This window comes from Eulemur rufifrons, chromosome 30 (genome assembly GCF_041146395.1).
Source record: "Eulemur rufifrons isolate Redbay chromosome 30, OSU_ERuf_1, whole genome shotgun sequence".
In the NCBI taxonomy this organism is placed as follows: Eukaryota; Metazoa; Chordata; class Mammalia; order Primates; family Lemuridae; genus Eulemur; species Eulemur rufifrons.
Genome location: NC_091012.1, coordinates 92091539 through 92119164, shown reverse-complemented (window position 1 = coordinate 92119164; position 27626 = coordinate 92091539). Strand labels below are relative to the sequence as shown.

At 46.2% G+C, this 27626-nt stretch overlaps 2 protein-coding genes and 1 pseudogene across 5 annotated transcripts in view; 2 read left to right on the top strand and 1 right to left on the bottom strand.

Annotated features, from left to right (window-relative positions):
• EDA (ectodysplasin A) overlaps positions 1-4346 on the top strand; it is a 305132-nt gene extending 300786 nt beyond the window's left edge. For 3 of the 4 annotated variants that reach the window (XM_069464443.1, XM_069464441.1, XM_069464440.1), the window contains exon 8: positions 250-4346. In XM_069464443.1, coding sequence (XP_069320544.1) covers positions 250-501 — 252 coding nt within the window. In that variant the 3' untranslated portion in view covers positions 502-4346. The remainder of the gene's footprint in view (positions 1-249) is intronic. The other variant, XM_069464442.1, reaches the window with a different exon arrangement.
• Positions 4347-7290: 2944 nt separating this feature from the next.
• AWAT2 (acyl-CoA wax alcohol acyltransferase 2) lies at positions 7291-13321 on the bottom strand. Its single transcript, XM_069464035.1, has 7 exons — positions 13237-13321; positions 9819-9929; positions 9394-9464; positions 8945-9149; positions 8533-8707; positions 7663-7862; positions 7291-7445 (listed from the first exon to the last, which is right to left on the bottom strand). Exons 1-7 carry the CDS (start codon positions 13319-13321, stop codon positions 7291-7293), a joined length of 1002 nt encoding a protein of 333 aa, XP_069320136.1.
• An 11495-nt stretch (positions 13322-24816) lies between these two features.
• On the top strand, positions 24817-25349 carry LOC138378593 (mediator of RNA polymerase II transcription subunit 28 pseudogene; annotated as a pseudogene).
• Positions 25350-27626: the final 2277 nt, after the last annotated feature.

The following is a 27626-nucleotide window of genomic DNA, read 5'->3' as shown; positions in this document are numbered from 1 at the left end:
TAATGACAGGTGTGCTTTTGTAAGAAAGGTTTTTTTCAGCCACCTGAGCCCCATGGAGTGGGAGTACAGTGCATAAACTTGTCACCCTGCCATTCCTGTTGGCCAGCTAGCACAACTTCAGTTGGCACCGCCACCCCCACCAGGTATATTGGCAGCTCATCTGAGAAGGTTCTGTCTGTTCATGACAGGGAGGGTCCCCACCCTCTCTTTCCTCTCTTCCCCAATCCCTTCTTGTTGCCTTTCACCCAGGTATACTACATCAACTTCACTGACTTTGCCAGCTATGAGGTGGTGGTGGACGAGAAGCCCTTCCTGCAGTGCACCCGCAGCATTGAGACGGGCAAGACCAACTACAACACTTGCTATACCGCAGGCGTCTGCCTCCTCAAAGCCCGGCAGAAGATCGCCGTGAAGATGGTGCATGCTGACATCTCTATCAACATGAGCAAACACACCACCTTCTTTGGGGCCATCAGGCTGGGTGAAGCCCCTGCATCCTAGATTCCCCTCATTTTGCCCCTGCCCCTGCCCCTGCCCCAGATTTGGGAGCCGGGATTCCCGGAACCTCTAAGTGCTGCTGTGGAGTGAGGTATATTCGTATTGCAGCCACAGAGAGAAATGCCCCAGTGCTATTTATTCCCCAATGACTCCAGGATGACATGGCCTGCTTGACTTTCCAGAATGACCTTGAGTTAACAGGACAGTTAGTGGAGCCCCAGGGTTTACCTGAAGCAGAATCTTCCTCTCTGGCTCCATGTTGACTGGCTTATGGCATGACTTTTCAACCCCCAAGGTCCCTGTTGTCAGAGTTATCATTTGTTGCACTAAAATGAGGATCCAGGGCAGCAGACCAGAGAAAGCAAAGGTGTACTCCAGACTCTGGGGGGAATATCTGACCCAAGGGGGCTGCTGCTCCTCTCTTGGGTGGGGGTGGGGATGCGGGTGAGTGGGAAGGGAGCACTGCAGCCTAAGGAGAGGGCCAGGGAGGGGAAAGGCATCTGCTTGTGGCAGAGACCATGTGAGAAACCTGCCACCAGTGCATCCTCAGCAGTGGAAGCATTCTTGTTACTCCACGCTGTGGCCTGCAGGAGGGTCAGAGAGCTCTTCCCACTCAGGCTGAGAGCCACGCTGTGGCAGCTTGATGGGCCATGGAGAAGGAAGGCTTGCTCTGCCTTGGATCAGTTGCAGGAAATGGCCACAAATCTGCCTGCACATAAGAACCTGAATCTGTACTTGGGGCCACATGTCTCTCACTTTGTTTACAGCTGTGCTCCACACTCAGAAAACTCCCTGGGGTGGCCTCCCCATTGCCCCCATTCCCAGCCTGACTAGAACTCCTGTCTTGTTTCTCCACAGAGCCTACCTCTGTCTGAGACAGGTGCCTAACCTGGGACCTGTGCTCGTGTGAGTCTGGGACGTTCTTTAGCTTACCTGGGCACAAAGAGAATTTTCCATTTATTAAGCAGCACAAATGTTATTCATCTAATCCTAATTGAATTGTGTCTGGGGATAAAAGGTTGGACTGGACGACCTCTGGAAGTCCCTTCAAATTCTACTATTTCTGACTCTTAACAGGCAGCCACCACAATAGCCTTCTAAATTCCCAAACCCTAGACTGCCCCTGAGCATCAGCAAGGCAGAGCCTTTCTACCTGGCCTCGAAAGGACAAGAGGTGGGGAGAGGACAGAGGGGTTTTGTTCAAGTTTGCTGCAACTCAAGTGGTCATTAGTCCAGGCCTTATCTGAAAGGACAGTGGCTCATGCCCTACTGACCCAGCCTGTCTTTGTTCTGGCTTCATAAACCATAGCAGAGCATAGTCACCACAGATGCCAGGCTCAGGAGAAGCCATTGTCTAGACATCAGTGTCTAGGCTTTGGGCAGGGCTCTGTCCCCTAGTTCAGGTCCAAAGGCACCTTCGCTTTATCCCAAAGCTTCCCACCTGATCATATGGTAGGACCATTCAAGGGCCCGCCTTACTTCTGACAGCCTGGGCCCAGCCTGGCTTCTGGGTGCTAAGTCTAATCCAAAACTGTGAGGGCCACCCTTGTACAGTACAGACCTCTTGCTCCTGAAAGGAGTTTTCTTTTCAGAAGATGGGGAATAAGTTCCTTCAGGCAGCTGAAATCCAACAACAGGTACTCATTTCTCAGCTGTGTCTTCCCTTACTAAGCAACCATACTGCTTGGTCCTTCCAGGGTCAGGGCAAGAAGTGGTGGGCTAGGCCTCCATTGTCTAGTTGCTAACGATGACCTTGCAAACCCAAGGTGAAGCAAACTTTAGGCATGTGTCTGGCCCCAACTCCTATAAGGTGCCTTGGACAGTGTGCAGTTGTAGCAGGAACCAACAGGAACCTCTCCTTAAAGTTTGGAAAGTACTTCCTCTTTTATTATCTTCTTTGAAGAAGGCAAGGCAGATAGTATTACAAATGCCATGGTTTAGGTGAGGCTCAGAGAGGTTAAGGACTTTGACCAAGATCTCACCCAGTTTGAGTCACAGACCTGAGGCTTCAGCCAGGTCTAACTCCAGAAAGATTCTGTTACACCACAGCATCATGTGGAATTTCGAGTCTAGAGAGAATAAATAGAAGTGGTAATATGGAACCAAAGCCTTGACAGTCCTAGGGAGAAACCCATTTTCATCCCATGATGGTAATGTCTGTTCTCTGGACTACTAGGGATTCTGTGGCAAAAGAGTCAGACGTTTCTTGGGGAAACAGCCATCAGCCTTAGATCTCTTGTGTTCAGAAAAATCTTGTTGACACCATGTCCAAGCAGCAGGCCTCTGGGACCCACAGAATTGGTAGCCCTCATGTTCCTTTCCCCATCTGAGGAACCAGCCAACCATCATGTGTGGAGCCCCTGCTGTGGGCAAGGTCCTCCTTTTTTTACCCTGCTGACAGCTTACAGGAGCCACCCCGCTGCCCACAGCTACTAAGTATGACTCTTTATTTCTTTCTATCATACCACAGAGACCTTAACACTGCCAGGGGCTCTCAGGGATGGAGGGAAGACCTGAGATTGGTTCTAAGGCCAAAAACATATGGGGAGAGAAGAGGAAGTCTTCTTAATTGTGCCTCTAAAGAGCATTCTGATACTTGTTCTATTCTCCAGACATGGAGAGGATTATAGGGGAAATAGGATTCCCATCTGACCCTTTATTCATTCTGAACCCCCCAAAGGAACCCTGGGGGGGATGATGAGGGAGCAATGGGTAGCTGGGGCCCCTATTGCTGCGAAGTCATTGACAAAATGGGGAAGTGATTTACTGATAAGAGAATGTGGGAATAGATTTACAATTTGGAATTATGCTGATGTGAGTTTACCAGAGGGCCAAGGGTAGTGTGAAGAATGGGACAAGAACATTTGTGAGCAAGCAGATGACAGAGATTTGAAGGAGAATTGCATGGCAGAGGCCTCTGCCAGCTGCTTCGGCTTCAGCAGCCAAGCTGGCACAAAAGGCAGCTGTCAGAGGCTACTCAACTACTGGTTACCTGGAAAAGTAGTATTTGCCTTATTTCTCCCTTCATCCATCGGGAGCCAAATTTCTTTTGCTGAACAGGAAAGAGCTAGGAACCGTGGAGGTAAACAGACTTTGATCCACATGTGAGTGTGTGTGTTTTATGTAACTTCTGGTGGACGCAAGTAGATTCACAGAAATTTCCAGCTTAAAAGGCCCCTAGAGGGAATCTAGCCCAACCTACATTCCACCCCTTGTTACTCATGTGGAAACTGAGTCCCAGAGAAGGAAGGGGACCTACCCAAAGTGGGGAGCAAGCCCTGACTCCAGACTCAGCAGAGTAAGAGGGTAGAACAGTCCCTGTCCCACATGGCCCTCTTCTTTCTCCCACCCACAGACTCCAGGCTGGAAATGCTTGGCCCCCTTCAGGAGCCTGGTCAGGCAGGAAGAGACAAGCAGCCTTCATCAGAACTCTTCCTCCTCCCAAGGCATTCTCCCAGCTCTTGCTTCTGGACTGGAAGGCTCTAGACTGGCCCAGTACCAGGAAGTCCTTAGGCTACTCTAGTGCTGCCTCAGGCCCCATCCCTGCCTGGAGTCTCCCCGAGGCCCTGTGAGCACAAAGAAGGAAACTGATTTTTTCTCTTAATCCATTTCAGGGTTCTCTCCAGGAGGGGTTGGGGTATGCCACTTCTTCTTTCCTCCAGCTGGGATAGGGGGGCTTTGTTTTGAGAATGGCCTGGAGCAGGCCCAATGCTGCTTTTGGGGGGGCCAGCATCCAGTGTGAGATACTGTGTATATAAACTATATATAATGTATATAAACTGGGATGTAAGTTTGTGTAAATTAATGGTCTATTCTTTGCAAATAAACTGCTCCCCCCCTTCTTGAAATTGTCTTGAGCACTTCCTATATGTTAGGTGCTTCTTTGCAAGTGACACCACACTTGCTAGGAGAAGGACCTAGGTACCCATTTTAGACGGGGCAACAGAAGGAAGGTAGAATGAATTTTCTGTCAAAACATCCCCATCATCCCCTCTGCCCCAGACCACATGCCCCCATCCCCATCACTTTATATCTTCTCCTATAACCACATGCCTGGTAGGCAGATATCCCGACAAAAGGAACATTGTCCTGGAGCAGGGACACACAGCATGGAGTCACCTTCAGCTTGAGACTGTGGCATCTATAACATATTTCAGGCCTGGGCCCAAAACAGCTTGGGTAGATCCAGCCTCCAGCTCCTCGCAAAGGTCCCATCCCATTTTGCAGATTTTGAGCATTGAGGAAACCAATGCTCAAAGAATTTAAGTAGCTCACCCAAGGTCACCTAACAAGTAAGCGTGTCAGCCTGGTCACCGTGCTGCCTCCACTACTTGGCCCCAAGCTCTTTGCATGAATGCTGTAGTAAGGAAGAGGCTCCCAGGAAGAAGACCAGATAGCAAGCTCAAGAACACGTAGCTCAAGGGAGTTCTGGGCACTTTTCACAACCCCAGCAGTCTTTGCCCCCATTATACAGGTGGAAAATGTGACACTTAAGCAGCAATGTGCACACAGTGTAGAGCAGGAAGGAAAACAGGAGTGACTCCATGACAGACTGGACCTCCTAGGATATGCCTAAATTTCGGTTTCCCCAACGCGGGCCCTCCCCCTCCCCCTCCCCCTCCTCCCCCTCCTCCTCCCTCTCCCCCTCCCCCTCCCCGGAATGCCGCTGGTAACAACTGAAAGTCCCGCAGCTTGGAAACCAGCCAATCAGGAGCCAAGCCCCCGGCTTGGAAACCGGCCAATCAGGAGCCAAGCCCCCCGCTTGGAAACTGGCCAATCAGGAGCCAACCCCCCCCTTGGAAACTGGCCAATCAGGAGCCAACCCCCCCCTTGGAAACTGGCCAATCAGGAGCCAAGCCCCCGGCTTGGAAACCGGCCAATCAGGAGCCAACACTATCAGCCACTTTTGAAGGAGCAAATGAACTAAAGGGGGGGGGTGGGGGTATGGTGTGCCCGGTACATGTAACCTACTGATGAGTATAAAAGCTTAGTTCCCACCCTAGGGCACGATCCTGGTTTGTGGAGAGGCCACTGTGTTGGCGCTCTGGGACTTGCACCCTAGCTCGAGCTAGACAATAAACTCCTTTGCCTGTTGCAGCCTTGGTGACTCTGCCTATCTGTTCCTGGGGCTAAGGGAAACCAGTTCTAACAACAGTAGCACATGACAAATCTGCATTGGCCAGATGTGCAGGGCCTGGATATTGGAGCCCAGGCTGGTCCTCTGGCCACCTTAGAGGTATTTTTTTAAAAAGGAAACCGTCACGACAATCTTGCAGACTGTTTAGAAACATGGAAGTTCAGGGAAAATGTAATGTTTGGCAAAAGACACAACAGGAAGAGCAGGAAAGTGGAAGCATGTCTTTGCCCCACTGTGTACAAATCATCACATGAGGCAGGCACCCAGGGCAGAAGCAGCAGATCACACTGTAGTAAACACACACGATGTTCTAACCCAAATTGTCGAGCTCAGTGCAAGTAAATCACTGGACCAAATGGCATCCACCCAAGAAGGATGGAGCAAAGAGCTGTGTGCCAAATTGTGTAACCTGTCATTGCAACAACCACTGGGCCAAGAGTCTGAGACTTGCTATTCAGAAGGAGAGTTCTTTATGGATGCTGGAAGCCAGGTACCTCACTTCCATCTGAGAAGTCTGGCCGACTCTCACACAAAGGGCAGACATAGGGCCAGGCAAGTACAGGCAAGTTGCTGGGGGCAAGACAGAGAAAATTAGGCCTGAGCCTGACCCGTTCTGTTACAGCTTTATGAGGCAGAAACTGAATGTGGACTAGGGAGTAGCAGGGGGTATCAATTACTTCAGCTTTCAACACAAGATCCTATATTGTGAACCTTTTAAAAAATGAGATGCCATGAAATTTAGGACACTGTTTGCTCAGGAACAGGAAATGGGTAAAATGGTTGGAGGGGAATAATTTTGTGTAGCTTTCCGGTTTACAAAGTTCAATCACATCCAATATCATCTGATCATCCCAACAGCCTTTGAGGTAAGCAGGGGAGGGATTATTAAACCCATTTTATAGATGAGGAAACTGAGGCTCAGTGGTGACTGACTGCCCCAAACTCACATGGCTTGAAGGTGGTGGAGCCTGAACTCAAAGCCCACCAGCTCTCAAGGCACCCAGTCCTGCATGAGTCTCGATGCCATGAGGTGGCACTGTTTGAGAGGTCAAGAAGGAAAGACATGCGCAGGGATCCTAGAACCCTCAAAGCAGACTAGTTGGGGCACACAGTATCAGAAGATGGGATTTTTATTCTGTCTATTGTTTTCCTTAATGCTGGTGCCAAGGTGCCTTCAGGGTACCTCTCCCCTAGGGTCTCCCCTGCTTCTTGGGGCTATCTCCCCAGTAACCACAAGGAAAAGGCAGAGAAGAGCTGGAAAGAGAAAGCAACAAAGCAGGAAAAGGAGTGCAGAAAACATCCAAATGGACAGCCCCTTCCCATAATGAGGACTAGCTAAATCAGGAGCAGGAGCCCCGCCCTATAGGGCTGTGGTCCCCAACCCCTGGGCCGCATACTGGTACTGGTCCATGGACTGTTAGGAACGGGGCCGCACAGCAGGAGGTGAGCGGGAGTGAGTGAAGCTTCATCTGTATTTACAGCTGCTCTCCATCACTTTCCATCCACCCACCCACCCTGGGTCCATGGAAAAATTGTTTTCCATGAAACTGGACCCTGGTGCCAAAATGGTTGGGGACCACTGCCGTAGGGGACCTTTGTCCTCCTGTTTTCACTGGTTCCATCCAGCCAGGCTGAGAGGCTGCTGGAGATGTCTGTCAAATTATCACCAGCTCCTGGGTCTCTGAGATGCCAAACTTGGTCTTATGTTGGTCAAACAGTTTGCGTAGAGCATCAACATAGAGTGCGTGGTATTTAGCCACAATCTCCTGGCTCGGATTCTCAATCTTGGGCAGTGGCAGAGGCTCCCCAACTGCCAGGGGAGACAGAGAAGGAAAAGGGAAAGGAAAAAAAGCGTCAGAATAGCTCATTCCTCAGAATGGGCCCCAGGCCTCAAGCCTAGGCTCTCCCCACCCTCACCTCAAAGCCACCACTCATCCTAGCCAGGCTCCCTGCCTCTGAGCATAGCCCAGCCTCAGAGCTGGACCCTGTATCCTAGACCAAGGCTGCCAGCAGAAGGGCCCACTCACCAATGGTGGTCACAGGCCGAGTATAGGGAAGAAAGCCCCAGGAGTTCTTGGTGAAGCCACGGCCATAGAAAGCACAAGGGTAGATGTGTACCATTCTCCGGAACCACTTCTGGAAGCGGTTGACCAAGCCCCCAGGAGTAAAAATGTACTGATCGTAGAGGTCTGTCTCCCCAAAGGCATATGCAGGGATTAGAGCCACCCTGCAGAGGAAAAGCATGTCCTTTGATGCCCAGAAAGGGAGGGACTCTGCTAAAAGCCAGGTGTGCTAACTGCCAGTGGTCCCTGGGTCTGCCTGCAGGCTCCTCAGACCCCAGCCCAGCTGTGCCTAGGTACAAGCTGAATGTGGGGGCTCCATGGCCTAGCCCTGGCTGCCTGTGGGGGACAAGCAGCAGTAAGCTACAGGGAGCAAGCCCAGACCTTCCTATGAAGCCCCAGGTTTGAAACACTGGAAGATAAGACCCTGAGGGCCATTTCAATTGGCTTACTTCTCTTTAACCCACAGGCTACACTTGGCCCTGAGATGGGGTTGCAGGCAATCCCCTTTTATAGAGGAACTAGCCCAGATGAGAGACTGGTATGAGGGATAATACGCTCAGGGCTGGCCCTCTACCCTTTCTTCTTAAACAGAAATGCCTCTAGGACCTGGCCCTGGCTCTACTGCAACGAGAGGTGGCTTTCCTCCACCCTCTTTTTTCTCCTATTTTTAATTGACAAATAAAAATTGTATGTATTTAGGATGATTATAGTTAATGACAACATATTGTATACTTCCATCTCCCTCTTTAGATACCACTTCCGCAAAACCCCTTCCTCCTTCCTTGCTGGGCTTTTGAATCCCCTTCCCCCAGTCTGGGCCAGAGCTGTCCTTACCCATGTCGAAGGGCCATGCGCACAAAGCCAGACCGGTTCTTCAAGACCAGGGTGGAAGAGCCTGGCTGGCTGTGTCTGCACTCAGCCAGGCCACCAACCACTACAATGAGCATGTTGCCTGTGCCTCTATGGGTAAGCAGAAAGTCCATGGAGGACTGGCTCACAGAGCAGGCACCTGGAAAGCAGAAAAAAATCAAACAGTCCTTGGCCACTTCCCAAACCCCATAACTTTCCTCCCTATCCCTTCAAAGGAGGGAGGGAGCAGGGAGCCTCACTTCAAGCAGGTGAGCCTAGGGTAGCTGTTTAAGACCAGAGGGGATCATGGAGTTGGCCTTGCTCTCACCCATTGCCCTGTGCTTCTCCCTTGGGAAGCGATTTCTTCTTTGGCTTTATGTCCTAGGAGCCAACTCACCTGTAGACATTACATATTCTCTGAGGAAAGGCACCCAGAAAAAGGCTCCCAATGTGAGCACATAAGGGGTGATGCCAGGAAAGATCTTGGAGAAACCTGAGGTCTCTGTGGAAAAGTGGCCAAAGCATGCATGGGACATGAGCCCATGAGGGTGGCAGGCGAGGATGTAGTTGTGGCTGGGGGAGATATCATGAGTCTTCAGAAGCTGTGGGAGAAAGTGGAGTCAGGAGGGCTACAGCCAGGGAAGAGGACTCCTCTTTTGGCCAGAGACCCAAAAGGGAAAGGGCTTCTGGGCCCAGCCATGCAGGTTGGGCAATGTACAACCCCAGGGGGTGTCTCTCTCACAGGACACAACGTGGATGATGCCCTGCACCCCTCACCTGACCCAACCACTAGCACCGGAGCTGGGGCTGGGCCCAGGGCCTGAGTGGGGACCTGGGGCTACTCACCTTGAGCGGGAAGTAATTGCAGTAGTGTCTCCATAGACACCACCTCCTCACACAGTTGAACCGGCGGCCGCCTGAAAACAGAGGCAATGTAGCCGAGCTTTGCCCAGCCCCACAGTGGGCCCACCGCAGGTGCTCTCACTCACCGCTGTTTCCTGGCCTCTTAACTGACAACCAGGGTGGGCTATCAGGGCCAATTTAGGGCAGACATAGCTTCTGCTTCACTAGCTGCCCCTCTCCTAACCCACTCCAGTTCTGATCTGGGCCTTTCTAGCACTTTAAAAGGACCCCTTCCCTCAGCTTCTCTAGCCCAGGGAGGGACAGGCTGAAGGGTTGCCTGAGAATTGGCCAGAGCCTCTTAGGACTATAATGAGACAAGAGGAAAGAGCATGTGATGTGTGGCAACACAGTGTCGGCAGGGCCCTTACCTCGCTCAGGGGTCTTCCAGTCAAAAGCCAGCCAGGTGAGCATGAGCACAGTAACAGGCCAGTATGGTGTGTACATCACCAGGTAGAGGTTGACAAGGATCACGGTGGTTACTGGAGGGAGCCCAGCCCAGAGTTAATGAATTGTGAACCACCCCTCATGCTTACCCTCTCTCTGGAGTTCTGTCCACCCCAAGGTCACACACACTCTCACGCATGCCCACTCAACACTCTCACTTCCTCACCCCAGCACCTGGCCCACATGCCCACATGCCCACATCCCCAGGCCCCTCTCCTCTCCGTCCTTGGGAACCGGATTCAGATCTGGAAGGCAAGGTGTGTTCCTCCCCAGCCGTGCCTCACACGGTAAGGGCCTGCCCCAGCACCGTGCCGGGTTCTGCCCGCAGTGTGTTCCATGGCAGGGAGCCAGTGTTGGGCCCATGGGTCAAGAGTCCTAGAACGGTTTTCTTCTAACTCACGTTTTCCTCTCCACATCTTCTCTGCGAGGCATCAGTGAAGGGAATACCACAGAAAGCCAAAACTCACCTTCAGCCAGGTTGGGGGCATACAAGACGGCAAACAAGAAACAAAGGAAAACACAAGCTAGAATAGAATAAGGCACAGGGCCACACAAGCGCCAATAAGATCGGAAGAGTGTAGGTTAGTTAGGAAAGAGCCGCTGGAGATGAGTCATAGGAAGCCACACTCACTTAGAATTATTACTGGACTCAGTTTTTAAAGCAGCTGTGAATAAGATAATGTGGGAAAGTGGGTCAAAATAAAGATTAGAAAAGACAAAAAAAAAAACACTTCTAATTGAACATGGCAGTTTGAACACAGGTTTTTGTCTTGACTGCTTGCTGGAGCTCCATGAAAATTACCATTAAAATGCTTTTTTTAAATATAAACCCACAAGAAGAAAAAGAATTACTGAGGTGCCAACAGTGGATAAGAGACATCAGCAAAATACTTGCATGCAGGAAAGTAGATGGAGGAGAGGGTAACTGACTCAGAACAACAAAAGCTGAAATCTAGTTACCTGCAAAGAGGATGGCTACAAGAAGCAAACCTGTTTGTATGGGAGAATGTAGGAAAGACTTGAAATTTGGAGGCACCAGGTATCACAAAAGGCAGGCATGAGGCACAGGGCTAAAAACAAACAAACAAACAAAAACCGAACGATTGGTAGAAAGTGTGCTAAAGAATTAGAACCCCAGGTCCCCTCCACAACTGGATGGTAGGAGGATTATTCTCTAAAAAATTGAACCAAAGAGACTCTGGACTCAAATACTTACACCAGACACAGCTAAGATAGTCTATATGCAGGCAAATTATTAATCAAGTATGAAGGTAGAATAAAAACAATTTCAGATATACACAGGCTCCGATAATTTGTCTCCCATGTCCCTTTCTCAGAAAACTACTGGAGGATATGCTTCACCCACCAAAATGAAGGAATAAACCAAGAAAGAGAAACTCATAGGATCCAGGGAAACAGGGGATCCAGTGAAGGAGGGCAGTGAGCAGGGTGAGGGTCAGGGAGAGGTGAGCAAGGCACCCAGGGCACAGCATTGAAGGAGACATTCACTCTTGGGGTCATGCAAGCACTGGCCCAACACTTGCACAGCCCTGAGAGTGAGCACCTTTTAAAATTTTGAACCAAAGGTGCCTCAAGGGCCCTGGAGGTGACAGCTGTGCATGAGGCCAGACTGTAACAGGAAGATGATGGGCTCCAGCAGTGATGTCCTCAATGTGTCCTGATGTGTTTGCACATATTGAGAAATTCACATGTCTGTGGAGAGTCAGGGGATGAATTAGTGATAACTAATAGATTTCTAATAGATAAAAAAAGAAGTTTAAAATGAGGCAATTATTAACTCCAGGGAAAACAAGAAGTTGCATGGGAAAGGAAATATAATCTTGGTACCCTAGATAGCTCAATTGTGAATAATATTTCCTAGTCATAGGCATTTAACCAAAACCTGTGCTATAACAATTTGGGTAGCATGGGGGAAGACAAAGTTCTAGTCATAGTGTATAGAGCCAAATTCTCATCTTCCATATTAGGAAGTCAATAGTAAATGTCTAAAATTGTTATATCAGAAAATAATAATATTTAGAAATTCTAAATAGTAAAATTGAGAAATACAGAAGTAAATACCAGAAGAAAGAGCTAACAAAGTTGAAAAGGACTGCCTCAGGGAAATAGAACTAAGGGTGGAGCAAAAGCCAGTAGGCTTTTGATATGAGCCATTTAAAAAGAGGCATGAGTCTAGTGCAGAGGGCACCTTCCAGTTTCCCTCAGGCTTTGCTCCAGTGCAGACAGTGTTGGGGACATCTTGTGAGTGTGGCCTCAGGCAGAGCGCCCTGTGACGAGATGAGTCCTGGATTTGCCACTTACCATCTGTGTGAACAAACATGTCGCCGAACCTCAGTTCCTCATCTGCAAAGTGGGAATTAAAATACCAATATCTACCCTATTTTCCTCACGGATGTATTGGGAGGGCCTTCTCTCAAGGCCTTAGGATCCAAAGGGATACAATTCCACTCCTGAGTAATATACCCTAAATACACCCATTTTGCAAATTAGGAAAATAAGGCTCAGAATAAATGCCTTGTTAAAGGTTTCACAAATAGTAAGTAGTAGGGCTGGAATTTGAACACAGGTGAGTTGAGGTAAGGAAGACCCACCCTCACTACTCACTGGCATGCCCCTGTGCCAGCTCAATGCTCCAAGGGCCTATCTGCATTCTTCATTCCCAGATAGCTTACAAGGCCATTTAGTTCATGCCCTTCACTCCAGGCAGTACTCACCTGAACCACTGGCCAGGTGAGTGGTTTTTTTTCCAGGCCCCACTCCCACAGCAATTATTTGTTTCAATGGCCGGCATATAAATAACTTACGCAAAGCATTTGTGGTGATGTATGGGTTGAAAGAAATGGATGGATAAATGGTTGAATCCCTCCGAATGAGAAGTTTCCAAAGCCTTCCTTTGCCACCGGGCCAACTGTCTCTCACTGATGGTTTGCTTGAGTCCCTGCAGTCACAGCTAAGCCCTTTTCCTTGGCTAGCCTCAGTGGAACTGCTCCCCATCTTCCCAGAACATGGCCTCCATACCCCAGTGTAGACCCAGGAGGGCTCACCATACATGCCTGCAGCAAGGCACATGCATACACATGCATACACCACCCCTGCATAGCCACACACCCATATGTGCACTCATGCCCACATGGACACTGACAGATCCCACGAATACCATGCCCAGCTGGATCAGGCCAGAGGCCAGCGTGACCAACCATCTTGGTTTGCCTGGGACAGCCCCAGTTTGAGCACTGAATGTCCTGCGACCCTAAAATCCTTCGAAAGTCCCAGGCAAGCCAGGATGGTTGGTCACCTTACCAATGGCTGAAGAAGACTCACCGATAAGGAAGGCACTGAGGGCCCACTGGAAAAGAGCAAAGACCTCCATGGCGGTCTTGAGGTCCTTCTTAGAGGGTAAGAGCATTATGCCCAGGGTCCCAGTGGCTCCAAGTAAGTTCTATTCTGCTGCCCAGCCCTGACTGGTCGGGGCCTATGGAGTTTCCTCTCTTCATGCTTTCTTCTCTAGCCCCTGCCTAGTCTCCACCCTCTGTCCCACCCCTCCACAGGATTGCAGGACCACATACCGCCTCTACTTGTCCAGTTCCTTCCAGTTGCCTACCCACCTGCACTTTTACCCACTTGGGCATGGCCTAGGCTGAGATTGTGACAGCCCCTTGCACACCTGGGTAGAGAAACGTGGATGAAGCCCTAGTGTGGGAAGTGACTGGGTGTGGGTGTGTGCTGACAAGAGGCCTCCGGGGCCAGTCTGGATTGGGGGAGTGGTGAGCAGGAAGTAGACCAGGGCTCAGATGGGACATAGGGTCTGCATTTCTATTTCTGAGGCCCAGCTGTCTATGGTCTCTCCGTGACAATGTGATTGGGTGGTAGAAGAGAGGAGATCACAAGCCAAGCCTAGAAATACCTTCAGTCTTTTGATCAGTCTGGGAGAAGTCATTACTCACAGGAAGAGACATCTCATGTGTATGTAAGCTATAGTAAGTGTTCAATAAATTTTTTATTGAATGAAGGAACGAATGTTAATACATATGATATTATTCTGTGTACATGAAATTTTAGAATAGGCCAAATTAATCTATAGTGAAAAAATCAGATCAGTGGTTGCCTCTGCTAGGGGATTGACTAGGAAGGGGCATGACAGAACTTTAGGGGGTGACAGGGATGTTCTCTGTCTTGATAGGACCTTGAGTTACACAAATCAAAATCTCATTTGTGAAAACTCAGTGAAGGTACACTTAAAATCTGTGCATTTCACTGCATGTACATTTTACCTCAAAAGTAAACAAATATTGAACTCTCATTAATGCTGAATGTTTAGGGGTGAAGAGTACTGATGTCTGCAATATACCTTGAAATGCATATAAACTATATTGATGGATGGATAGAGGGATGTAGTGACGAAGAGATATGCGATAAATCAAATAGAGCGAAATGTTATCTGCACAATCTAGGTGGTGGGTGTTCACTGTATGATTCTTTCAACTATTCCATAGGTTTGAATATTTTTATAATAGAATTCTGCAAAAAAAAGCCTCCCTCAAGATCATAATAAAAAATAAATTTTAAAAAATGTGATTCTTCCATGCACGTACATGTGCACACGTGGCCTTTACATGTGACTATATGTATGTACAAAAGAAAATATGTATCTAGTTGTCAACACGCTTACATACCAGGTCAGGTGGCTCTCCAAGTGTGTGTCTGTGTGCGATGGAGTGTGTCAGTGTGAAAGCATCCAAGTCCAGCCAGGTGTGTGCTATGGGCCAAGTACATGTGAAAGTGAAAGACTGGAAAGGTTTCTTAATGCAACATTATTGAGGACATAGTATACGCACTATTCTAGGCAACTGGGTTAGTGAGCAAAACAAACCAAAAAAATTCATGCTTTTGTGAAGTTTACATTCTGGTATAGGAAGACAGATGATAGAAACTAATTACATAATATGTCATAAGGTGATAAACGCTATGGGAAAAAAGAATTTTGAGCAGAGTAAGAAGGATCCAGAGTGCTGGATGGTAGGAAGAGATTGGGTGGGGAGAGCAGAGTTTACAGTTTTAAAAACAGTGGTCAGGGAAGGCCACACTGAAAAGGTAGCTTTAGAGCAGAGGCTTGAAGGAGATGAGGAAGTGAGGCATGTGGCTGTCTGGATTGAGAATGTTCCAGGCAGAGGAAATAGAGCAGAACACAGCCCCTGTGATAAAGTGTCCCTGGCAGGTTTTAAGGAGCAGCAAGAAGACTTGAGCCAAGCCAGTAAGAGGAACTGAGTAGGTGAGGTCAGAAAGATTGGTATGGGCATGGAGGGCCTTGTAGGCCAATGTAAGGACTTGGCCTTCTACTCGGACCAAAACGGGGAGCCTTTGTAGGGTTTTGAGCAGAGAAGAGACAGGATTGATTTATGCTGTTGAAGGGCATGGAAGGAGGAGAAGAGCTTTGAGGGGCTATGGCAATAATGCCCTGTGAGAGATGACGGTGCCTCAGGCCATGTTGGTGGAACTGGAGGTGATGAGAAGTGGTCGAGTTCTCAATGTATGGAACATGTGATGTTCTCCTCTGAAGAAGAGCCCCCACTTGGACCCTATCCTTTCTGAGGCTCAGGTGCCACCAGAGGGGAATCCCATTGGTGAGCACCCACCATGGGTCCCACTCTGGCCTGGGTGCCTTCCCTGAATCCAGTGTTGTCCCACCCAACTCAACAAGAAATCTGTGGAGGGTGTTGGGTGCAGCTCCCCTTCTTGGCTGGAATGGTCGTTCTGTGAAGGGCTGGTGGGAAGTGAGGTGGAAAAGGGCAGCAGGGCCAATCTCCAAAAGAGTCTGGACCCCCAGCACTGGCCTTAATCACGTGGGCACTGAGGAAGTGAGGTTACCTTCTGAGCAGGGACAGTGACTTGTGCCAAATGCCACAGGAAGGCAACTTTCAGGCACAGGGTGGCTGTCAGGGCCCAGTTTCCCCAATGACTCACACACACGCTCACCCTTTTCTCCTTTCTAACACCTACTTGCAGGACCATCCCCACCTCCATGCAGAGTAAGTGGCTCACAGGGATTTTCACTGGCACAGAAAGGCTTGCTGGCCCAGATCCCTCTCCCCATTATACTGATGTTATTGTTTGGGGTAGGGGTGTCCCAGGACCCAGGCTCCTGTTAGGGAAACTTCCTGAGACTGTCCCCTATTGGAGAAACAAAGCTCCATAAACATTGAGCACAGGTGGAAGGCAAGGGCCAGACAAGGCTCTGGTGGCTGGGAAAGAGCTGGCCTGGGCATCTGGCATGGAGGTGAAGGAGGAGAGGAACCACAGGTGACGGCCATGATTCGAACTCGGCCCCTGGGTGGACACTAGGGATGGGAAACATAGGAAGAGGAGCACTTCCTGTAGGGTGAATGGAGCAAAGTATGAGCTCAGTTTGGGCCACCATTTGTGAGAGGGGCCTGCGGGACAAGCAGGCTCGGTGATGACTAGTAAAGCCAGCTGCTGGTTTCTAAAGCGTGTTCTGCTGACCCTGGCTTCCAGAGACTTGCTATAGGGGCAACTGCGGCGGGGCCCCCGATGGGAGGCTGAGCAGAGGACTCTGGCCTCACCAGACCCCTCTTAAAACGGGTCACCAGCTCTCTGAATCTGTTTACAAGTGGAATTCCACGAAAGACTGTATTTGACAGAAGCACTGTGGTTGGGGGTGGGGTGGAGGAAGAGGAACATTCTGCAAGGCCACGTGGAGGCCTAGCAGGGAAAGGATCTACACTTCCCTGCCAAGGAGAATCCGCCTCAGCCCAGCTGGGGGTGGGCTATGGGCCAAGTGCATGGGGCCCCGGGACACTTCCAGGAGCCAAGGCAGCAAGTGGAAACTGCAGCAGCCTGAAAAGAGAAGAAGAGCTGCCTGCTGGAGAGGAAGAAGGCCTGCAGCTGCGTGGTCACTTCACTTCTCTCCGCTGAGCTCTGAGGGGGGGCCTCATTTGTATCAAGGCTGGCCCTGGGGAATTGTGTTGGCCCTGCCTCTTCATGTATCTGTCCAGTGACCCCGACTCCTCAGCTCCCCACCCTGGTCTGAGAGTTCTCAAGGTCAGGGATTGAGTGCTACTGAGTCTTACTGTCCTCATATGCCCCGCCCCTAACACAGGCCACACAGTAGACACTCATTTGTCAGAAAAAAGTGCCTGAGTGGGTGGAGGTCTGGCCCGTATGGCACCGGGCAAACCTCTGAGGCTTGGTTTCCTCACTCATAAACAGGAGATAATGAGCAGTCCCTCTCAGATGTGTGAGAATCCAGAGAACTAACAGATGGCCAATCAGTTTTTGATCTGTGAAATGGTGTCCATATGTAGGTTGCCACGGTCACTGTCATTAAGAGAAGGGGCGAGAAGGGTCAAGATGGGCACTGAGGAGTGACAGCCCAGAGTTAAACTGAACCTGTCTGGGGATGGGCTCCCCCCTGAGCAGCGTTACCTTCAAGAAGGGGTGTCAGAGATTCAAGAGCAGAAGCCACGACAATGTGAACGCTTGGAATATTTTAGAAGCTCTGTCTTCCTGTCCTCACAGAGAAGGCCATGTACCCAGCCGATGCATCTGTGTGCATCACACCATCCTAACACCAAACAGAGAAATGGTCAAGGCTGTTAGGGGGCTTCCAGTCCTCGGTCCTATTCCGCTCCATCATCTTGCCTCTCCATCCTCACAAAATTTCTGAAGATTCTGATGCTCATAGGTTGTCAGAGCTGGAAGGGCTCTCAGAGTTTTCTAATTCCAAGCTACCCAAGGGAGGACACCCTATAGTCTTCACTGAGTCCCTTCCAGTGAAATCCTTCTTCCTGCTTTCAGACCTAGGCTCAAACCCCACTGGTCGTACTCTAGGCCCCTGGAAACAGACAAAAATAAAGCCAGTCCTTCCCTTACATAGCCATTTTCACTCCACTCAAGCAGGTTCCCAGATAAAATACAAGATTCCAGTTAAATTTGAATTGTAGATAAACAATGAATAATGTTTGAGTGTAAGTATGTCCCAAATATTGCATGGGACATACTTATACTCAAACATTATTTGTTGTTCATCTGCAATTCAAGTTTGACAGAGCCCTATGCCTTTATTTGCTAAATTTGGCAACCCTATGACCAGACCAGGATCAAGTGGTCAGAGCAGCTGGTACACTGTGGCAGCCACAGTTAGGCCTTGTCCATCACATCCAGATAGTAGACCTCACTCAGTGGCTCAGGAGGCCTACATGTAACCCTCAATTTCTCCACTGCCCCAGAGATCAGGCTAGCCCCCATGCCCTGCACTTAACGCTTTGCTCAAATTCTTCCAACAGACTCCCCACTATGCTGGATGATTTTTCCTGCATGCCTGGCACCCGCTCCCATTCCAGCCATCTCTACTGAAGGAAGAAGGCCTGCTGAGCAGAGATTTTAGGCATCCTGGCTCAAGTGCCTGTTTTCCCTTTCTCTCATCTGGCAAACTAAGAATCATCAGGGGATGGAGGCCTAACTAAGAACCCAAAACAGGAGATGAGTGATGGGGGAAGAAAGGCTGAGCCTGAGTTAGCTCAAAGGTACTAGTAGGCCTCTAAAGACTCAGTGGATTGGAGATGGCCACTCTCCTTTGCCCTGGTGGGCAATGGGTATGTTTCCTGTTTCCAAAGGGCTCCCAAGATTTGGGGCCCTCACATGGCCATTCCTTCCCAAAGACTAGCCTTTACCTCCAACTTCATGCCCCTGGCAACAATAATGAGTCTCAAACTCTTTCACGTATGCTCATGTAATCCCTTCACAGATATGGAAGGGGGTATGTAGACTATCACTGTGGAGGAACAGAGGGAGAAAGGGGCTAGGACCCTAGTCAAAAGCAACATTGTGAACCTCCTTTCCAAAGGTCAGCTTCAATTTTGTATGTAGCGCTATAGTTGTTGTTCATCTGTCTTCTCCTATTTGGCTATATGCTCCATGAGGTTAGGGATCTCTGTCTGTTTCATTCACTGTTATATCCCCAGTGCCTAGAACAGTGCCTTGCACATTATAGGGCTGATAAATGGTTGCTGAATGACTGACTGGATGAATGAACAAAGCAGGTCAGGGGTAGCAGCAGGGTCAGGAACAAAGTTGAGGTCAGTACAGAAACCAGGCCTGAGCAGAGCAGGAAACTCTGTGGCCTTAGAGCCTTAAGGGACAGGTGGGAGGATGAGGAAAGAGCAAATCCTCGGTGAGCTACTCAAAATCCTTCAGTGAGGTTGGCTCCCTGTTGCCCAATCTGCTACACCCCCTTACTCACGTTCCAACATCTACAGTCCAGTGATATAATCCTTCATCAGCAAGTTCTAGGGAGACAGTGATTCTCTAGATGCCCAGGTACTGTGAGCCCAGGACAGGATGGGATGATTTCCCCACATCCTCGCTCTTTATATTCAAATAACTCTGTGTGCTATTGTGTCTAATTAGGACAACTTGGATATAATGGCTTATGTCTGACAATTTCTCAACAGTCCTCAAGTTTACTGAAAACTTCCTTCTTATGTGGGCTAATTCAGACGGACACTTAGGGACCATTAAACTCTAAACTAATGAGGGCACTGATTACCATGAAAACTGCCATCTCTAGTGGCCTCTGAAGGGGAGGAGGAATGGGGAATGGTGAGGTGGAAAGGGGCAGATGTGGGGATCTGAACTGGGGAGCAGGAGCTGGGAGGCAGGGACTGGGGTATGGTAGAGGGAAGGAACTGCCATTTGTTCCTGGCCTCCTTGGTGCCAGGTACTGAACAAAGCATTTGACATACATTCAATCATCACAGCCCCCTGCAAGATTGGCTTTCATTCTCCTCCCCTCCCACCTCATTGACTGGCAAAGCATAACTGTTAATCAATAAGATGGCCTATCACTGTTCCCAGTGCCTCTGATTGGAAAAGGTAACCTTTAAAACCCTGCCATCTAATCCTTATCAAAGCTCAGAAATGATATTCATAGAGAGATGCCTGAAGAGCAGGGAGCTCAGCCATTGCTGGAGACATGTGGCTCTAAAAGGCAAGGCCTGTGCTCTGAATGCTGGATCATAATCTCCAGATGGGAGAGTGCATGTTGGGGGAGTAGGCTTCAGTGCAGAGCTGGAAAAGCCACATTCAGTATTATAATAATTATAGTTTCCTTAACACAAACTACAGACAGGAAAGCTCAGTATTTGCAAAGCTGGTTTTTCTGCACTCCAGGCCACAAAAACAAACCCACGCAATGGGGCTTGACATTCAAAGGGACCTGTCACTCTTTCCGCACAATCTGAAAAAGCAATCTTGATTGCAACAAACAAGCAGAATCTACGTGACCATTGCTATCATGCTATCAAAGTCCAAATGACGTCTCTTTCAGGATCAGCATAATGGTTTTCTAAAACTATCATTGCTTTGATTCATTTTAAGTCACAGTATTTAATTTCTTTGAAACATGCAAATGACAGTAAGGGAGAGTGTGAAGTATTTCTGTTTATTTAAAATAAGATGGGGGAAGATGAAATAGACATCCTTTGCCCTATTCCTCTTGCTTTTACAACTGAAAACCTGAACATTATATATAAAACAAACATAACAAGACTCTGAAAGGTGGAAAGAAGGCAGACCACCTAGGGTCCTCAGGATGGGAGGAATGACATTAATTTTCTTTTTGCCTCATATATCCCAGACTTGGAGTTGAAGAAGACAGAAAACAAAAACAAAACAAAACAAAACACTAACTAAAAGAGTCCCAACAAAAGCCTGTTTTCTCTAGCCAAACAACTAGGAAAGAATTAACCTAGCAAGAAAGAAAATTTTTAGACAGTAACCACTCTACTCCAGACAAAACCAGAGAAAAACTATAGCCCCACTGACATACACACCAAGAAAGACTGAGAGGGGAGCCTAGACTTCCACCCTCTGAGACTGTAAGGACATGTCTCAACAGCTCCAATCCCCTGCTGGTGTGGTGTCAAGAATGGAGTGGAGATTTTCATCCCCCTGGCAGATAATGAGACCCACCTATATACATTATGTCAACTGATATACAGAATTCCACCTCCACTTTGAAGTAATGAAGTACTCCCCTTTTCCCTTCTGTGGGAATGTCAGAGACCTAGTGGTGAGTCAAGACTTTCACCACCGCCCAGTGATAAAGAGGCCAACCCTCCACCCCCTGCCAAGCCTCAGAGGAGGCAGTAACAAAGGAAACAGCAACCAGACACCCCTACCCTTCCCAGGCAGAGAAGTATCAGTGGAGACCTAGTATGGAACAGAAACTCTCAATCCTGCCAAGCAGTAATGAGAAGCCCTCCAACCTTAGGTTAGTGGAAGCCCAGGGAAACCTAGACTTCTACCCCCACTTGCCTCTTCCCCTGAAGGTGGCAGTGTCAGAGGAAACCAACTAAAGCAGAAGGTTTAAAAGAGATCCAAAGTCTCATTACATAATACCCAAAATGCCCAGGTTTCAATCAAATATAACTCATCATATCAAGAACCAGGGAGATCTCAAACTGAATGAAAAAAGACAATAGATAGATGCCAAAAACAAGATGACAGAGATGTTAGAATTATCTGACAAAGATTTTTAAAGAAGCCACTATAAAAATGCTTCATCAAGCAACAAATATGCTCAAAGCAAATGAAAAAATAGAGTCACAGCCAACATTAAAAGTAGAAAAAGAAAATTAGAAAGAGAAAAAGAAACAGAAAATATCAGCAAAGAAATAGAAGATATGAAAAAGAACTGAATGAAAACTTAAAAATTGAAAAATACAATAACCAACATAAAAAACAAATCAATGGATGGGCTCAACAGCAGAATGGAGGGGACAGAGGAAAGACCCAGTGAAATTGAAGACAGAACAATTAAAATTACCCATTCTAAACAGAGAGAAAATAGACTGAAAAAAAAGAATCAAGAGAATAAGAAGATGAGTCACAGATTGGAAGAAAATACTTGCAAAACACATACCTGATAAAGCACTATTATCCAAAATATTTAAAGAACTCCTAAAACTCAATAATAAAAAAATGAACAATCCAATTTAAAAAATGGGCAAAGGACCTGAACAGATCCTTCACCAAAGATATACAGATAGCATTTAAGCATATGAAAACATGCTCAACATCCTATTGTTACTGAAAGTTTCCAAATATACAGTGGCATTCTGGATGACTAACACCTTCTACATAAGCCTTGTCTTTGTTTTTTGCAACCTTGGGGCTGCATCAGAATAATGAGAAAAATGGTTTCAGAAGAAGGAAAGAGAAGTTTATTACTTTGCCATCAGAGGAGAAAAAATGGGAGACTTTCTCGCCTCAAAATCCAAATTCCTAATAATACGCAGAAATAAAGAGCTTTTAAAGGGTGGGGTCTCAGCTTCAGGCGATTGCTGTTCAACTACAGTTGATGATTCAAATTGTCCCATCCCCACTGAAGACACTCCCGAGACCTCCACCCAGGACCTCTCTCTCTCCCCGCCACAGCCAGGTCTGGCTGACCCATCTCCTGTAGCAAAAAGAACAAAAGACTTAACCTGCTCCTCCCAACTACTGGCCTGAGGGAGGGATGCAGGTTTTAGTTTTCAAAAAGGAGTGGAGGATGTTTTAAAGAGATAGAAAATATTTTTGCAGTTTTTTTCAGGCCATTCTCTCTGTTACATATTCCCCACTGTCAATATTTCCCTTCCATATCTATGGGGGGAGGGGTGATTACTCTGTTACAATATGTCATTGGGGAATTGCAAATTAAAACAACATTGCTGCAACTTTCACCTCTCACAAAAATCAACTCACAGTGGATAACAGACTTAGACCTAAGGCATGAAACTACAAGAACTCTAGAAGAAAATGTTGGAAAAACTCTTATAGACATTGGCCGAGGCAAAGAATTTATGAAGAAGACCCCAAAGGCAATCACAGCAACAAAAAAATAATAAATAAATGTGACCTGATCAAATTTAAAAGCTTCTGCACACCCAAGGAAACTATCACGAGACAGACAACCTACAGAATGGGAGAAAATATCCACATGTTACACATCCGATAAAGGGCTAATAACTAGAATCTGTATAGAACTCAGGAAAATCAGCAAGAAAAAAATCAAACAACCCTATCAAAAAGTGGGCAAAAGACATGAACAGAAACTTTTCAAAAGAAAATAGACTAATGGCCAACAAACATATGAAAAAAATGCTCAACATCTCTAATCATCAGGGAAATGCAAATCAAAACCACAACAAGATATCACTTATCTCCAGTGAGAATGGCCTTTATCAAAAAGTCCCAAAACAATAAGCATTGGCGTGGATGCAGAGAGATAGGAACATTCATACACTGCTGGTGGGACTGCAAACTAGTACAACCTCTGTGGAAAGTAATACGGAGATACCTCAAAGAGATACGAGTAGAACTACCATTTGATCCAGCAATCCCATTACTGGGCATCTACCCAAAAGAACAAAAGACATTTTATAAAAAAGACATCTGCACTTGAATGTTTATAGCAGCACAATTCACAATTGCAAAGATGTGGAAACAGCCCAAGTGCCCATCAATACATGAGTGGATTAATAAAATGTATATGTATACCATGGAATTCTACTCAGCCACAAAAACAATGGTGATCTAGCACCCCTTGTATTATCCTGGATAGAGCTGGAACCCATTCTACTAAGTGAATTACCACAAGAATGGAAAAACAAGCACCACATGTACTCACTATCAAATTGGTATTAACTGATCACACTTAAGTGCACATATAGTAACAACATTCATCGGGTGTTGGGCAGACAGGAGTGGGGAAGAGGGGATAGGTATATACACACCTAATGGGTGCAGTGCGCTGCGTCTGGGGGATGGACACACTTGAAGCTCTGACTCGGGTTGGGCAAGGGCAATATATGTAACTTAAACATTTGTACCCCTGTAATATGCTGAAATAAAAAAATAAAAATAAAATTATATAGAAGTGTGTTCTCTAACCACAAAGGAATCAAAGTAGAAATCATCAACAGAAACATAACAGGAAAACCTGCAAACACTTAGAAGCCAAGTCACTTCTAAATAATCGATGGGCCAGAGAGTCTCAAGGAAAACCAAAAAATACATTGAACTGAATGAGAATGAAAATACAACATATCAAAACATGTGAGATACAGCTAAAGTAATACTGAGAAGGAAATTTATAGCACTAAATGCATACATTAGAAAAAGAGGAAAATCTGAAATAAATTATCTAAGCTCCCTCTGCAAGAACTTAGAAAAAGAAGAGCAAACGAAACCCAAAGCAAGCAGAAGAAAGGATATAATAAAGAGCATAAATTAATGAAATTGAAAACAGAAAAGCAATAGGGAAAATCAATGAAACAACATGCTAGTTCTTTAGAAAGATCAATAAAATTGACAAATCTCTAGCAATACTCACAAAGAACAAAAGAGAGAAGACACAAATTACCAATATCAGGGATAAACCAGGGAATATCACTACAGAACCTCCAAACATTAAACAATAATAATGGAATATTACAAATAACTCTACACACATAAATTTGACTACTCAGAAGAAATGGACCAATCCACCAGAAAACACAAGCTGCCAAAATTCACTCAATATGAAATATATAATTTGATTAGCCCCATTAAGGAAAATGATTTTGTAGTTTTAAAACTCCAAAAACAGCAATCTCTTGGCCCAGATGGTTTCATTGGAGAATCCTACCAAATGTTTAAAGAATTAATACTGATTTTATATAACCTCTTTCCAAAAAATAGAAGAGGAGGGTCCTCCTCTTCTTGTTAAGTTAGTATTACCCTGATACCAAAACTAAAGAAAACAGTACCAAAAAAGAAAACTACAGACCAATATTTCTCATGAATGTAGATTTTTAAATCCTTAAGAAAATATTAGCAAATACTCTCCCCACCATTCCAGACATGGCGGCTCCGCTAGGTAGTATGTTCCCTGGGCAGCCACCGGGCCCTCCACCACCCCTGCCGGGACTCCCGGGCCCGGCTTCCTTCTTCAGGCGGCGCCAGGTGCTCAGAGACCTTCCAACAGTACTTTGGTGGATGAGTTGGAATCATCTTTCCAGGCTTGCTTTGCTTCTCTGGTGAGTCAGGACTATGTCAATGGCACTGATCAAGAAGAAATTCGAACTGGTGTTGATCAGTGTATCCAGAAATTTCTAGATATTGCAAGACAGAATGTTTTTTCTACAAAAAAGATTGCAGTTACCTGTCCAGAAACCAGAGCAAGTTATCAAAGAGGATGTCTGGGAGCTCAGGAATGAATTACAGCGGAAGGATGCGCTGGTCCAGAAGCACTTGACAAAGCTGAGGCATTGGCAGCAAGTGCTGGAGGACATCAGTGTACAGCACAAAAAGCCAGCCGACATTGCTCAGGGTTCCTTGGCCTACCTGGAACAGGCGCCAGCCACTATCCCTGCACCTCTGAAGCCGACCTGAGGGAGAGGGCAGCCGCAGCCTGAGAGCCTGCCAGTGTGTGAGGCAGCCTCGGGCAGTTTGCCACACACTTCTTCTTGTGCATGTGGCATTTTGCAAGAACTCTTTATTCTCACCTGAAATTTTTCCACTATTTTTATAAGCTGTTTAATGTCTTAAATACTTTCTAAAATGCCTGTAGCTTGGGTAAACCAAGTAAATTTTTTTTTCTTTAGTGAAGTTTAGACTGTTAGTGTGATGATACTTACAGATTCTTTTTTATGTTTTCTTGCTTTTTAAATTTTTGTATGACTTTTCATCTCCTTGTGTGTGTTTCCAGTTAGGTTAGTTTGTTTGATCTGAGGGACAAAACGATAATAGTTTGAGAATGAGGGATGAGGATTTTGCTTATAGGCCTCTTATGATAATTACTCCATCATGGTAGTGTAGAAAAATAGGTAAACCTGCTGTGTTTTACCTTTGAACTACCTCAAGAAGAGGAATCTAACGCAACAACGTTTATAATCCTTCCAGAGCTCTCAGAATGAGGGTATTTTGTAAATAAGTAGGAAGAGGATTAAAATATCCTGGGTTAGTATAGTAATATTGCAGTATTCCTAGACTAATGCTGACTTTTATTTGGGGTAGGTTTATATTTTGTGTAGTCTTTATTTACTTTTTTTGATAGGGAGGGATGTAGTAGGAGCAGTACTATGCTAAATTTTGTTGTGTTCTGCAGTAATGGATCAGTGGAAGTAATGGAGCAGACTGTGTCTCAGTACCATGACAGTTGGGGCACAGGTGAAGTATGAGGTGTTAAAGTTTGCTCTGGTTTTCTCTTCGTTTTGAGTTTTTGCTTATGTCATTTTTATTTTGCATCTTGGGAGAGAGATATTTTCCATTAAGGATAATTGTTGCTAATGAATTTGATTCCAGGGGACTGGGGTCTGGGGGTGGCTTGGCTACTTCCACAAAGAGCGTGTGGTGCCTCCACGTTTGGGAAGACACTTTACTTTCTTGCTAGTTTCATAGCCCACCTCAGATTGTCTGAATTGCTGTTGAAAAATACAGACTAGTGTTGCTTCTGGCAAAAAAAAAAAAAAAAGAAAGAAAGAAAGAAAATATTAGCAAATAAAACTCAGCAACATATAAAAATAATTGTAAACCATGACCAAATGGGGTTTATTGCAGGAATGCAAGACTGATTCAATACTTGACAAGCAATCACTGTAATCTCTCATATCAATAAGCTATAGAAGAAAAATCACATTAACATATTAATCAATGCAGAAAAATTGACAAAATTCAATACTCATTCATGTCAAAAACTCTCAAAAATATAGGAAGAGGGGGGAACATCCTCAACTTGATAAAGAACATCTACAAAAAGCCTATAGATAATATCACACTTAATTGCAAAAGACAAAATGCTTTCTTTCTAAGATCAAAAACAAAAGAAGGATGTCTACCCTCACCATTCTTATCCAACACAGTGCTGGAAGTTCTAACTAGTACAATAAGGCAAGAAAGGAAATAAAAGGCACACTGATTAGAAAGGATGAAATAAACCTGTCCCCATTCACAGATGACATGATATTCTACATAGAACATTCCAAGGTATCTACCAAGAAAAACCTCCTAGAAATAATAAGTGAAATAAGCAAGGTCATAGAACACAATATGAACATACAACAGTCAATTGTATTTCCAAATATTAGCGATGAACATATGAACATCAAAATTAAAAATGTAATACCATTTACAATCACTCAAAAAAGAGAAATGCTTAAGTATAAATGTAACAAAATATGCACATGATTTATATGCTAAAAACTATTAAGTGTTAATGAAAGAAACCAGTGAAGATCTAAATAAATGGAGATACATACCCAGGTGTTCATGGATTGGAAGACTCCACATAGTAAAGATGTCAATTCTCCCCAAATTGATATACAGCTTTAACATAATTCCTATGAAAGTCCCAGCAAGATTTTTTTTTGTAGATACAGACAAGAGTATTCTAAAATTTATACAAAAAGACAAAGAAACTAGAATTGCTAAAACAATTTTTAAGACATAAAAGTTGTCTATAGACTATAGCTATGTCTGATTTCAAGACATAGTTACAGTAATCAAGGCCATGTGGTGTTGGTGGAGAGAAAGACACATAGATGAATAGAACAGAATAGGGAACCCAGAAATAGACCCACACAAATATGCCCAACTGATTTTGACAAAGGTGCAAAAACAATTCAAGGGAGGAAGCCTTAGGCAAAAAAGTGAACCTCAATCTAAGTCTCAAA